This window comes from Miscanthus floridulus, chromosome 18, assembly GCF_019320115.1.
Source record: "Miscanthus floridulus cultivar M001 chromosome 18, ASM1932011v1, whole genome shotgun sequence".
Taxonomy (NCBI): domain Eukaryota; kingdom Viridiplantae; phylum Streptophyta; class Magnoliopsida; order Poales; family Poaceae; genus Miscanthus; species Miscanthus floridulus.
The window spans coordinates 88,991,762-89,004,264 of record NC_089597.1 but is presented as its reverse complement, the minus strand read 5'-3'; the positions used below and the strand labels follow the sequence as shown (position 1 = coordinate 89,004,264).

The following is a 12,503-nucleotide window of genomic DNA, read 5'->3' as shown; positions in this document are numbered from 1 at the left end:
TTATATCTTGGAGGCAAGGGAGATGCTAATTCTTAGTATGCTAGAGCAGATCAAGGGACAACTAATGTCCAGGTTCTACAAAAAGCAGAGGGAGGTGGGAGAAGAATGGTAGAGACCCATCTGTCCTAAGATAAAGAAGATAATTAATAGAAACATAGAATGGGCCAATACATGTTATGCAATGCCTGCTGGACAGGGCATATTCTAGGTACAAGATAGGGACTATAGTTTCATAGTGGACATCAATATGAAGACTTGTGATTGCAGAAGGTGGGACCTCACTAGAATCCCATGCTCTCATGCAATTGCATGCTTGAGGCATGAAAGGATCACACCAGAGTCAGTTGTACCTGAGTGTTACTCTTCCAATAGCTATCTCAGTGCTTATGGCCACAATGTGTGGCCGTGTAAAGACAAGAACACATGGCAGAAAGCTAGAGGCAATGTAATTCTACCACCAGTATATGTGAAGAAAGTTGGAAGGCCTCCTAAATCAAGGAAGAAGCAGCCATATGAGGTACAAGGTAGTCATGGACCAAGGTTGACAAAGCGTGGAATGCAAATAACATAACAGGGCTACGTGTAGCATGAGAAAGGCTGGACTAAAACCCAAGATACCTACATAGAGGATCCAAACTTCTATGCCAGTTCAAACTGAAGAGTTTTTTGAGGAAGCTGCAACTGAAGATTATAGTGACATGGCAATGATGCTAGTTCAAACTTCTATGCCAGTTATTAGTCAGGTAACTACTAATGTGACAACACATTGTACTAGTATGTCTTATCTAAGTTGTCAATTTTATGTTACAGGTTTCCATGTTTGGAGAAACTGACATGTCAATGATGTCCCAGTTATCAAGTACCATGATGTTCCAGATGCAAGCAGAGGTTAGTGTCACTGTCATTTAATTCCTCCAGATCACCCAGCATCTCATTCAAACTAATCATCTCCATTCTCAGTCATCATAGAGTAGATTACTGGAAAAAGAACCACTTCTATTTTCAAGCTTCATATTGTCTAACCAACCAGCAGCTAGGCCAGTTCCACCCACTACTGTAAGTATGCAACAAAGGCTGGGAGATCAAGGTCCACTGCCATGAAGAAAACAACTGCTACAAAGAAGACTGCTGCTGGCAAGAAGAAAACATCCCACAAGAAGGTTTCTGCTGCAATGAACAATCCTAATGGTGTTGTTGGTTGAAGAGGACAAGTAATGATGTGTGTGAAATTGTAAATCATGCAAAAAAACTCTAAGTGCATGCTCATTTTTCTGCCTTTTGTACAACAGAAAGATGACCTTTTGGTTAGGTATAACTATGTATGTTTCAGCTGCAAACATTAGGAAACAAACTACATATTTTCTATCTTTTGTATATGGCTTTTGGTATGCTATACCAGCAAAACTATATGTATGCTTTGGTTGCAAAACAATGCTCCAATTCACTAGAATGATATCAAAGCATCTTTGGATTATCAGTTAATTTTCTGTGTACACTCTATGTTTGTTGAAATCAGTTTGGATTTCTTTCATTTTTCAAGATGAGAGAAAAATTACAAACTCACATTCACATTTTAGACAATACACCTTCAAATTGCATAGAACTTCATAGCTTAGTCATTCATCCGTACACATTCAAACCTTAATGGTGATTAAAATCAGGATCAAGAACAGCAACAAGGTAATACATAGAGCCATGAAACAAGTCAGTTGCATCAACCTAACTAAGTGTCACCAGTTCTAACCAAGGTTTGCAAATGTTTCACAATATCAGCATCAACAGCAATGCCTCTTTTCTTTTTCATCCCTATGGTTGCTTCCTGCTCTTTGGATTCCACAACTTGCTCGGCATTGGAGGCACTTGCTTGCTCCTGCGGCATCAGGTGTTGAGAAAATCCCATGCCCTCCTTCTTCAAAGACTCAACATGTTTGATATACTCCTTCTCCCATTTGAAAAAGGGATAGCCCAAGCCTTTGCGCTACAAGCAAGAGGAAAGGATCAATCTTCACTGCAAACTACAATGTAAACATCCAGTCGAATCAAAATAGTTTGAATCTCACCTTGTGGGTCGGGCAACAGTAGAAAACCTCACCGTCGCTCCAGGGTTGCTTTGAAACACGCCGAACCACCTGCCACTTGTGGCATTCTGTGCACCTAATCAATGGAACATCACCTGGTTTACCCAGATCTACAGCGGAGGAGCTGGAATCTTGAGGGAACATCGGGGATTTGAGGAAGACACCACTGTCCGGCGTCGTCTGAAATCCAGGGACGATGGCTTCGAAAGGAAGGGAGAGGAAGGGATGAAGAGTGAGGGAATGGAAAGGATAGGGGGCTATTGGCAAAAAAAAACGATTGACAAAGGGCCCTCACGTGCTGCTCACATGACCTATGGACACGGTGGCTGCTGACATGTATTGGTACGTAAGATCTATTCCCCAAACGGAGGGATATGGACCAAAATGGCACAACTTAAAAAGTTTATATACTCAAATCTGCACTTTCAGAGTTAATGGATCTGAATGACACAGCACAAAAAGTTGATAAACCTACGGTGCATTTATCTAAAAAAAAAAAGAGGTTGTCCACCTGGAACTCACGGTACCATTTAACCATCTCAGTGTCTGTTTGGATCGCCTTAGATTATAGTAGTAACCATGTAAAATAATCACTAGAAAATCCAAAATAGCCGAGTTTATATTTTAGATATAATAGCAAAATAAACACTAGACAATCTGAAATGGCCTAGTTTAATACTTCAGAGTATAATGATACAACTAACAGGTTATCGTGATCCTATAATCCATCTCAAACTTGCTGATGAAAGATTGTATGTGCTCAAAAGACCAGATCTTATAATCTAGCATCTTTAATCCAGAGATCAAATAACATATAGATTATTTTAGTCCATATATATAATCTAAATTATTATAATTCTGTTCACAATCTAGATTCAGATCCAGTGGCCTTTTGCCGTTGCCTGTCCCAATCCTTTCTGCCGCAAAACAGCCCAAACCAAGTCTCGGTCCGTTTAGGTTTTTGATAGGCCAGTCATTCCGAAGCCCATCAATCAAGGGAACATGAAGCCCAAACCACTCCTTTCTTCCTCTCTCTCTCTCTCTCTCTCTCTGTCCGTTTCGTCGTCTCGGGTTTCGCCGTCTTCCTTCCGGCTCCGTCTCCCTCGCTCGCTGAATCCGAGCCCTAAACCCTAGAGCTTGCCGGCTGGGCCCCCCATGGCGGCAATGGAGGACGAGGAGATGGAGAAGAAGGTGCACGAGTACCTGCAGCGCAAGGGCTTGCGCCTCGCAGAGGTCGCGGTGCAGGGAGACCGCAGCCGCGTCCCTACCTCCGCGCCCCCGCACATGCTGGCCAGGTAGCCTTGACCGCTTTCCCCAACTTGTCGTGGGGTCCCTGGCTACTGCCCGCTTGTCTCGGCTGGTGGCAAGTGCCAGTGCCGCAATCTGTGGCCATTTCAGTCACATCTCTAGTTGTTTGGGGACGGAGAAATGGGCTACACCTACACTTATATGATTATAGTTTTGTAGAGGAATGAGTCGATAAACCAGCAGCAAATTTTTACTCAGATCTCAACTCCACCTGGAAGTCCTGTGACTTCCAGTTGATAAATGCTGCAGCCTGCTCTTTGCTTTGAAGTAATTAGATGCTAGTGTTCAGTGTTAATGATCCTTCGGAATTTTGTATCCTGTAATGTTGAACTGTTCATGCCTGCATATCCTTCTGTTCTTTTGGTTCTGACACCGACTTATACCAGAGGTTATGCATGCTTATATGATTGCTAACTTGCTAAGGATTAACTGATCAGAGTCTAAGCACACAAGAAAAATGATGAACTTGCTTTTTGTTGATGCCCCTTTTTGGTTGACAGTTAGAATTGTTCATTGCTTCTCCTATTTGAGTGAAATCACATTCTGAATGTATGTACCAGCTGTATCATTTGGCGATGCGTGGCATGGATTTCCTCATTTTACTATGCTACTGATTGCAGTATGCCTGGTGGCTTTCTAAGCTTCCCCCCAAATGGTCATGCTTATTTTGCGCCACCATGGCCTCCACAACCACCACCTGGTTCAATGACTCAACATGTTGCATTGGGTTCACAAGGCAAACCTGCCATCAACGCTGACGATGGGGATGATGTTAGGACTGAGAAGCGCCTGTCTTGGAAACCAGATGAAGACTTGAGATTGGTAAGTAATAAAATCATTAAATTGGCCTTGACCAAGAATCAAGCTATCTCTGATCTTGTAAGCTAAATTGTAGGTGCGCTCCTGGTTAAAGTATTCCAATGACCCTTTCAGCGGTAATGGCAAGAAAGAGCAATATTGGGGAGATGTACTTGCATTCTACAATAGCACTACATTGACAAAACGGACGAGGAAAGTGAAGCATCTCAAAGACCGGTTTCAAAAGATTAAGAGATGGGTAGGTTTTTTCTGCTGGTCTTTGAAGAAGGCTGCATCAAGTGATGTCAGTGAACAATCAGATGACCAATTGATAGAAAAGGCTCTGCAATTTTATTTGGACGACTATAAAGAAGGCCCATTCATAGTTATGCATTGCTGGAAGGTTCTTCGTGACGAACCGAAGTGGCATGCAATATTGGAGGACCTTGAGAAATCAAACAAAAGGAAATTGGGTGATGAGGGGGAGGTGGGGAACAGCACACCCACACCTGAAGATACCCAAGAAAAGGAACTTCCAATAGTAGTGAAAGAATTCAAGAAACAATGCAATGGCAAAGGCAAGGCCAGAGATAGTGACACTGATTTGAGTGAAGCTATGAAGAAGTACATGGATATTCAGGCTGCTGCTAAAAAACGTCATGATCAATTCATAGAGATCCAGCTGCGGGTTTCTGATGCAAAGGTCGAGGCGGCAAGGCTCAAGAGGGAGGCTGCCATGCTGAAAACATACAACTCTTTCATGAGCATGGACACTAGGGAGATGACTGATGAGTTGAAAGCTGAGCATGCAATAGGCATGAAGCTTCTGCGGGAGAAATTGTTTGGCAACAAGAATTGAGGTACTTGCAATATCTGCACTTAGGCGATAGCTATGTAGGTAGTTTGGGTCTGGTTTGGTTGCATTTTTCATTACTAATCTAATCGTCCCTTAAAAATATCTGTCTGACCACTATGCATGGCAAATATAATGCAGTCCAAATAAGGAATAAGCATGCAGTCTGAAAACATAGTTACTCCCAAACAGTCCTGTTATCGGGGTGCTGCAATCTCGCTTCAATTTTGTGCTAATCTAGCACAACTCTGGAGCCATAAGGTTATTGGAAGAATAATGCAAAACCTCTATTATTCTTTGTGACGTGATATAATTAAAGATGAGGGAGATTTGCGTGAGTATTCTTTGACTTGACAGCCCAGGACATCGACTGTTCTTCCACCTGAAGTGCAAAAAGGCAATAACATTAATACAATACTTCAATGATACACGCATAATGTTGATTTCCATGTTTGTCGAACACATAAGTGAAAAGAGACTTAGTTAAGCATATTTGGCAATAGGCAAAACAATGAGTAGTTGATCTTGATCTTTTTGGTAACCTCTCTAATATACTTGTTTGGACTTTGGTGTCATAATTTAGATACCTTTATTTAGTAAAGTATCTTTATATTGGTTAATATTAAATAATCATGCCTTTTCATATCAGGTGAATGCTAAATGGTCATGCTGAGGTGCTGAATTTATGGCTTCCCTAAGGTTAAGTTCTCTTTCTTCTGTGAAGCATCTTTTTATTACAGAAAACAAACATAATTTGGAGAAATAACTTATATGCACGTAATACTGGTGACTTCTTTGTGAAATACTTATATGTATTGGTGTAGGAAATTGTAATGTACTTTCTCCATTCCAAATTATAAGATGTTTTGACTTTTCTAAATATGCAGCTTTTGTGATGTACTTATGATATACACTCTTGATACCTTGGGTGAAGCAATGAATCTAGAAAAGCCAAAACGCCTTACAGTTTGAAACAGAGGGAGTAGTAGGGTTGCTGTTAGAGATGGTTAATACTGTATGTAGATGAAATTTATGTCATCAGGATTTTTTTTATATACAGGTATGGAAACTGCTATGGAGGTGTTGCATGGACAGGATTTCCATGGTTGTCTCAAGAAACGCCGGTGTAATCCCTTTTGCTGTCAACGTGTTCTAACCCTCCTGTGATACCGATGTAAAGGATGTAAAGGTGTTAACATGGTAGCAGTACTTTTTTTTTTGGAGATAACATGGTTAGTGATGAACTAGTTTGATTTGGGCGCCTCTTCTGGAATCGATGCATACCTCTCTGGCTAATGCTAGGAAGCGGGTGTCCGGGCGGCTGGACGCACCGTTGGTGGGCCACACGACGCTAGCACAAGACCCTGTTCCACCGTTTCTAAATAAAAAAAAATAGTTTGTTGATGTACTCGTTCCTATCTGCTCACTTGTTCCTATCTGCTCGCTTGCTGCCTACGAGGTGCAGCGCTTGGGCGCTGACCATGCTAGGCCACTCTGGCGTGCTGCTGCCGCCATCCCCTGTGGTGCCTTCGTCCCCCGCTGCACCAAGCCTGTCCTCTGCTATGCCCAGGGTGCGTTGGCCTAGGCCGCGGAGCAGGTGCTCGCTCAGGGGTGCTCGCCTCGCACGGGTGCTCTCCCATGCCGCTGAGCAGGTCTTCGGCACACTAGTGAGCTCCATGTACTGTGGTGGCGTCGAGCTTCATGATTCGTCCAAGCAACAAGGTGACATTGTGCGCTGGAAACGCATGTGGTAAAAGTATGTTTTAAGTGTTTCAAATGTTTTTATCTGGATGTTGCAAGTGTTTCATGTGAATGTTGTAAAAATAGATCAGGATGTTGCATATGTTACAATGGTTGTACATGTATGTTGCAACCTTTTGTTTCCAATGTTTCAGTTGTTTTTCCATATGTATGTTGCAAAGTGTGTTTATTTGAATATTGCACGTATTTCACACATATATTGCATGTGTTTATCTGGATGTTGCATAAAATTTGCAATGATTTTTTTCAAACATTTTCAGTTGTTTTTACAAATGTTTTAGACGTATGTTGCAAGTGTTTCAACAATTTTTGAATATATGTTGCAAATGTTTCATTTGGATGTTGCAAAATAGTTCGGGTGTTACATCTCCCTCCTCGCCGTCTGCTGCCTTGCCTCGGTGTCTCCTCCTCTTCTCGATGCTGGTGATGTTCAGACGACGTTGGCCCGTGTGGAGACGTGCGGTGTGGGTGGGGCGAGTCATTTGAGTGGCATAGAATCCAAGCGGGGAAGGCGTGCGGAACGGAGCTGGCGTGGGGTGTGGGGACCGACGTCCGGACGCACGCCTCGCGCCAGACGTTTGGGCGCTAGTCTACTCTAGGGTGGGTGACATGGGAAAAGGTCTCAAATCATTTGGATCACCAAAACACGAGCCATTCTATACGGGGCTGATTGGTTGCCTCAACTAGGCCATCCTTGCATCCTTTGCCTGCGTCACCTAATTCCTCTGCCGTGTTTGGTTCCCCGCCTCTCACGCTTTGCCTGCATCGTTTCATTTCTCTACCCTCCACCATCCCGCACGGCTCGATCTTCTCAATTTTCACTTCCCTCGGGATTAACGATGGGGTGGAGCAGGTCGATCTAGAGGATCATCGAACCGGCCCAAAAATTAGAATCAAATGGGCCCCTAATGCAATCCATGACATGGCAGAGGAGCTGTGGATAAGAACCATCCGAACCAACGGATCGAGTGGGTCAAACCCTTCGACCTGACGTCGCCGCCACCACGGCCCCTTCGGTACCATGCATGGGGACACCACAAGCTGCTTTCGCGCTCGTGATCTCGCGATAGCTCGCTGGTCTAGGCGGGGCTTTTGTCGCTGCCTACTGGTGCTGACTTCCGACTACCGCGCGGTGTGCTGTGCTAGTGGCTCAGCCGTCATGGGAAGGTCGGTGCGGGAGAACGCGGCCGACCATGGCCCACTCTCTATCATTCTGCGTCGCGCCTGGCCGGCAGTACGGCACCTCCACCGCCACCGAGAGTAGGTCATTGATGCTTGCCGTGGGATTCAATTGAGTTATCTAATGTGGAGCGATCCGTAATATCCATCGGAGCCCCATTGGTTCAGCAACTAATAAAAAGGAGCATCCGATGCTCCTAGGCTAATCAAATGGATCTTTGGATCAGTTGTGGTTTGCTCCAACCACCCCCATCTTGACTCGCGATGCAGGACGACATGATGCACCCATGGTGTGGCAGAATCGCCTAATCTAACGTCCTCCCAAAAGTACTTGTCTTCCATTAGACACTAAGTACCCAAGAGAGTGCACTAAATCGTGCCGTTCCGTCGAGCACACCCCAAGGAAGAACTCGAAAATCCACATTTTACTATTCGGATCATAAATGAGAGAATAAAACTTACAACATTCTTAACCATTTCTTACATCACTTTATTACCACATTAGAGTATTTAAACAAGTTGAATGCAATAGCGGAATTGAGACAATTTTACATGTAAAAGAGTTTATGCATTTTAGGTTTACATTTTTATCTTGCAGTAGAGAACAACATATGCTCAGAGTTACAATGGAAATAAAGATTAATGGTGAATCATTAACATAGTGAACATTTATAAATCAGATATGATGGCAGATCATAAAACTTTTCTTCTAAAAACTTTTAGTGAGGGTTATAAATAAACACTACGATCGTAGCGCGAAAGGAATCCTCTCGGAGCCCACTAGGAGGTTTTCACACACAAAAGTCGTCTACCATCCATCGGTCACCTGCAACAGGGGGAATAAAACCCTGAGTACTCGATCGTACTAAGCAAGACTTACCCGATAGGAGGAAAATAAAAGACTCCAAGGATATGCAAGGCTACCTGGCTTGTGGGTTATTGTATCTGCAGGAAGCATTACTAAACATGCGTCCTTATATTCAATTTTAATAGCAGCCATCATTAGTTCATTAACTAACCATTCTATGTAAGCACCTATGCTACTTTCAAGCAGGTGGTAAGCAATCAGAACCATTTTACCATCTTTCATATTCCAGTTCTTACTACGGTGCTAGACCATAGCCAAGTCGGTACCGTCTCAAAAGAAATGGCGATTCGTGAATCAATGTATCCCAGCTAGGTATCCTGAAATACACGCCTCGCTTGTACCTCAGGCACAAACAAGGTCAACCGGTTTCACTCTTGTTAAGGGGTCTAGGTCCCCGTCCAAACTTGGACTCCAAGCCCCCCAACACCTGAGACCCGGTCTCAGTATGGTGCTTAGACCTCCACCTAATACCAACCCCCTAAAAGTCGGTCCGGAAAGAGCCAAAACCCATGATAAGAGAGTAACAAGTCTTTCCACTCTCATAAGCAAGTATGTGCTTAGGATAATAAGTTCGTGACCTGACTACCATCCACAGCAACGGACGGTCCTCAATTGACATAGGCGGAACAAATGCAACCGGAGCCTCGCTCGTTCGCCTACCCAAGCCCAAATCCAAATCCAAAGCATAGCCTCACCCGGTCTCCAATTATCATCCATATATATTTCATGTGATAGTTATAGGATAATAAGAACAATAATATCTTTCCTATCTCTCGTGAGTGATAGATAATCACTCGACTTCTATCGGAATCCTTAAGCATAGCAATCTACACGATCCTAACATACTAGTAGGACTCATAGGATATATATATACAAGTGGTTTTCATTCTGTCGACACAGAATTTCGTCCCGTGTTGAGGACACACGCAGCAAGCCAAAAGGATCCGCTCGATGGAGCAGATCCGCCTAGCTTCAGCGCAGGGGTGGTCGATCCTGCACAATCCTCCCGAGGCGTGCTAGTCAATTTGACCCTGCAATTGACAAGGAGAGAGAGAGTTCATTAGGAATTAAGGGCGGAACTTGCTGGTGTTACCAGACAGTCCCGAATGTACGGCTGTGAGAGCCGATATGAAAGGAAATCGGCTAAATAGCCGATTCTAGTATATTCATGAGAATAAGTCAGTTAGAGCTCATGGGGTCGCGTGAAGAGAATTGGTTATCATCAGGATAAACATCATTTAAACGAATATTAATCAATGGCAATAAGATATCAATAATGATTGGTCCATGCTGAGCCAATGATTACGAGTAACTGAACTCCTTTTTATATAAAGAAACAATTCAACATCACTTAATCATTTAATAAAGATAAATCTAATGAACATGTTAGATCTCATCTATCGCCATGACCAGTGGGGCATGAGGCAGAATCATGCAGGCCGTAGAAATAACAATAGACTCGACGACCCTAACTCATTACTAATATCAGTGGGGCATGAGGTAGAATCATGCAAGCCGTAACACAATAACAAGATCATGGGGCTAACACATCTTTCAACTTAACTCTACTTCAACGATCTCGTGATATGAACTATTTGTGAAATCATTCGATATCGGCTAAACAACCGATTTAGGCATAGCGTACAGTTAAGGTCATGCCTCCTTAGGAACGGGTCTACCAACCAACGATCCCCACTCTACGGTGTCAACAGTGGGATGAGAGGCAGAATCCCATAGGCCGTGATGACAGACCATGGAACGGTTCTCGCTAACTGATAGATATACTCAAGATCGAACATGCCTTAACCATACGTTATGCACGATTAAGATTGACGCAAAACAGCCAATAAAAACATAACTCATCGCTTAAGATGTAGATTAGATCAGTTTTAGATTAGCAAACGATGAGTTAAACAAGATATAAGGCCGATCCAGATCAATCTCAATCGGGCAGAGTGATATTGTTGTAATTAGATGAACAATGAAAGCAATAAGCAATATCGGTAACTTAATGAATCTACCAAAGACTGCCACTCTAAGATAGAGCCGATAACTTGACCTTGATCCAATTCAAGCAGTGGGGTGTGAGGTAGAATCACACAGGCCATACTTGAATTAGGCAAGAGTCGATAACTAGCTTATACCAAAGCCACAGTGGGGGTCGACCGGATTGATGCAGCCATACGAATAAAGGTATAAACCATGACGGTACTTACAACAAGCAGTGGAGGTCGACCGGATCGATACAGTCATACTTGTCGAAGAGCTCGCCAAGATCTACTCTACTCCTACTCCTAAGGGGTGGCTAGAGCCAAAAAAAAGTAATTGACTTGTATTTGGTTGATTGGTTGTTTCTTTTACAATAATCAGGGTTTGGTATTTATACCCGGGGCCTAAAATGAACCCTACTCGAGTATGACTTAATACAATCCTTGGCATAACAAAAACATTCCTAATTTAAGATAATTTGGACTCTAATCTTTCCCTTTCTGTAGAGTCCAGCATGTCTCGTTTTAGCACCGATCATAGCCTCCGTCATTATCTGCTGGCGCTATCTGAAGAAATCCGATTCTAGCGTTGCATCCGAATCAACTAGTTTTGATCTGCACGCAATTGATCCCCTGCTGTCATGATCCTAGGAGCTCCCGAGCTTCTGAGATCCTTCTACCAAATTTCGGTGTAAACACATGCCCCCCAATTTTGGGATAAAAGTAATTTTATTCCAAAATTATCATGTCTGCATCCCTGATTGGTCCACAGTCACGGGTATAGAATCTTGATCCGGGGCCCACTGTTTGTCACCGCTTGCATCCATTCACGAGCCCATGCCTCAAAACTTCTTACAAGAGCTTCACTGTTTCACGGGCACTTGGATTTATTTTCCTAGGCTAGCTATAAAATGCCTATCCGACCCCGGTGAGAGCAACTCAACTATTAAGCTATGTTTCTCTTCTTCCTGCCCTCTCGAGCTCTGACTTCACCGGACCCTCCATGGTTCATCTCTTTGCTATGAAGATCTTGAGTGGTTAGAAGAATTCTTGTGCATAGGGTGATTGTGTCGCTCATTCTAGCACCTTGTTGAGCAAGAGAATCAGCTGCTGTGGCTAGAAGAAGTCTTGTGATGTTGCTTGTGTCTTCTCACCAGGCTCATAGAGCTATTCTAGTGTTTGCAAGGGCTAAAATGTGTGGACACTTTTCCCTTGTTTGCTTCATCAAACGCCCACTGGGAGAGCCATAGGCTTCTTTCCCGCAATTCCCAGTCACCGAGAGACTAGTTAGGCATCTGTTAAGCGGGTGGCCTTTCCCTTTCTCCTGACATAAGTTTGTTAACTAGCCGATGTGACTTAATTCTTGATAACCTTCGACCTCATGGGGATCCGGACTCCCTTCAATCCAAAGAAGTCTTGGGGGTTAATTTCTGGTCAATGTAAATTCTTTGTACTCATCCCACGACGTTTCATAATCTGGGGAAGCAATAAGCCCAAATATGTTATCTCTTCGTTATCTATCCCCTGAAATCCGGAATGCCGATCCGTTTCTGTATCTGTTTTCAATTTTCACATCCTCAGCTAAATCCATCTCCTTACCTCCCCGGGCTATATATACGGACCACGACTGGGGCTCAGAACGCTACCTGTCTCATCTCAAACCTTCTATG

The 12,503-nt window shown here is 43.5% G+C and overlaps 1 protein-coding gene across 1 annotated transcript; it reads left to right on the top strand.

The window, feature by feature from the left end:
- The first annotated feature begins 3,098 nt into the window (after positions 1-3,098).
- Positions 3,099-6,937, top strand: LOC136522078 (glutathione S-transferase T3-like). Its single transcript, XM_066515866.1, has 5 exons — positions 3,099-3,373; positions 4,007-4,208; positions 4,282-5,044; positions 5,687-5,736; positions 6,098-6,937. The coding sequence occupies exons 1-3, from the start codon at positions 3,234-3,236 to the stop codon at positions 5,041-5,043; spliced, it is 1,104 nt and encodes a 367-aa protein (XP_066371963.1). The 5' UTR covers positions 3,099-3,233; the 3' UTR covers position 5,044; positions 5,687-5,736; positions 6,098-6,937.
- The last annotated feature ends 5,566 nt before the right edge of the window (positions 6,938-12,503 follow it).

Coding starts and splice junctions, on each gene's coding strand:
- LOC136522078 (XM_066515866.1), top strand. CDS start 3,234: ATGGCGGCAATGGAGGACGAGGAGATGGAGAAGAAGGTGCACGAGTAC. Junction 3,374..4,006: donor CCCCCGCACATGCTGGCCAG/GTAGCCTTGACC, acceptor TACTGATTGCAG/TATGCCTGGTGGCTTTCTAA. Junction 4,209..4,281: donor CAGATGAAGACTTGAGATTG/GTAAGTAATAAA, acceptor GCTAAATTGTAG/GTGCGCTCCTGGTTAAAGTA.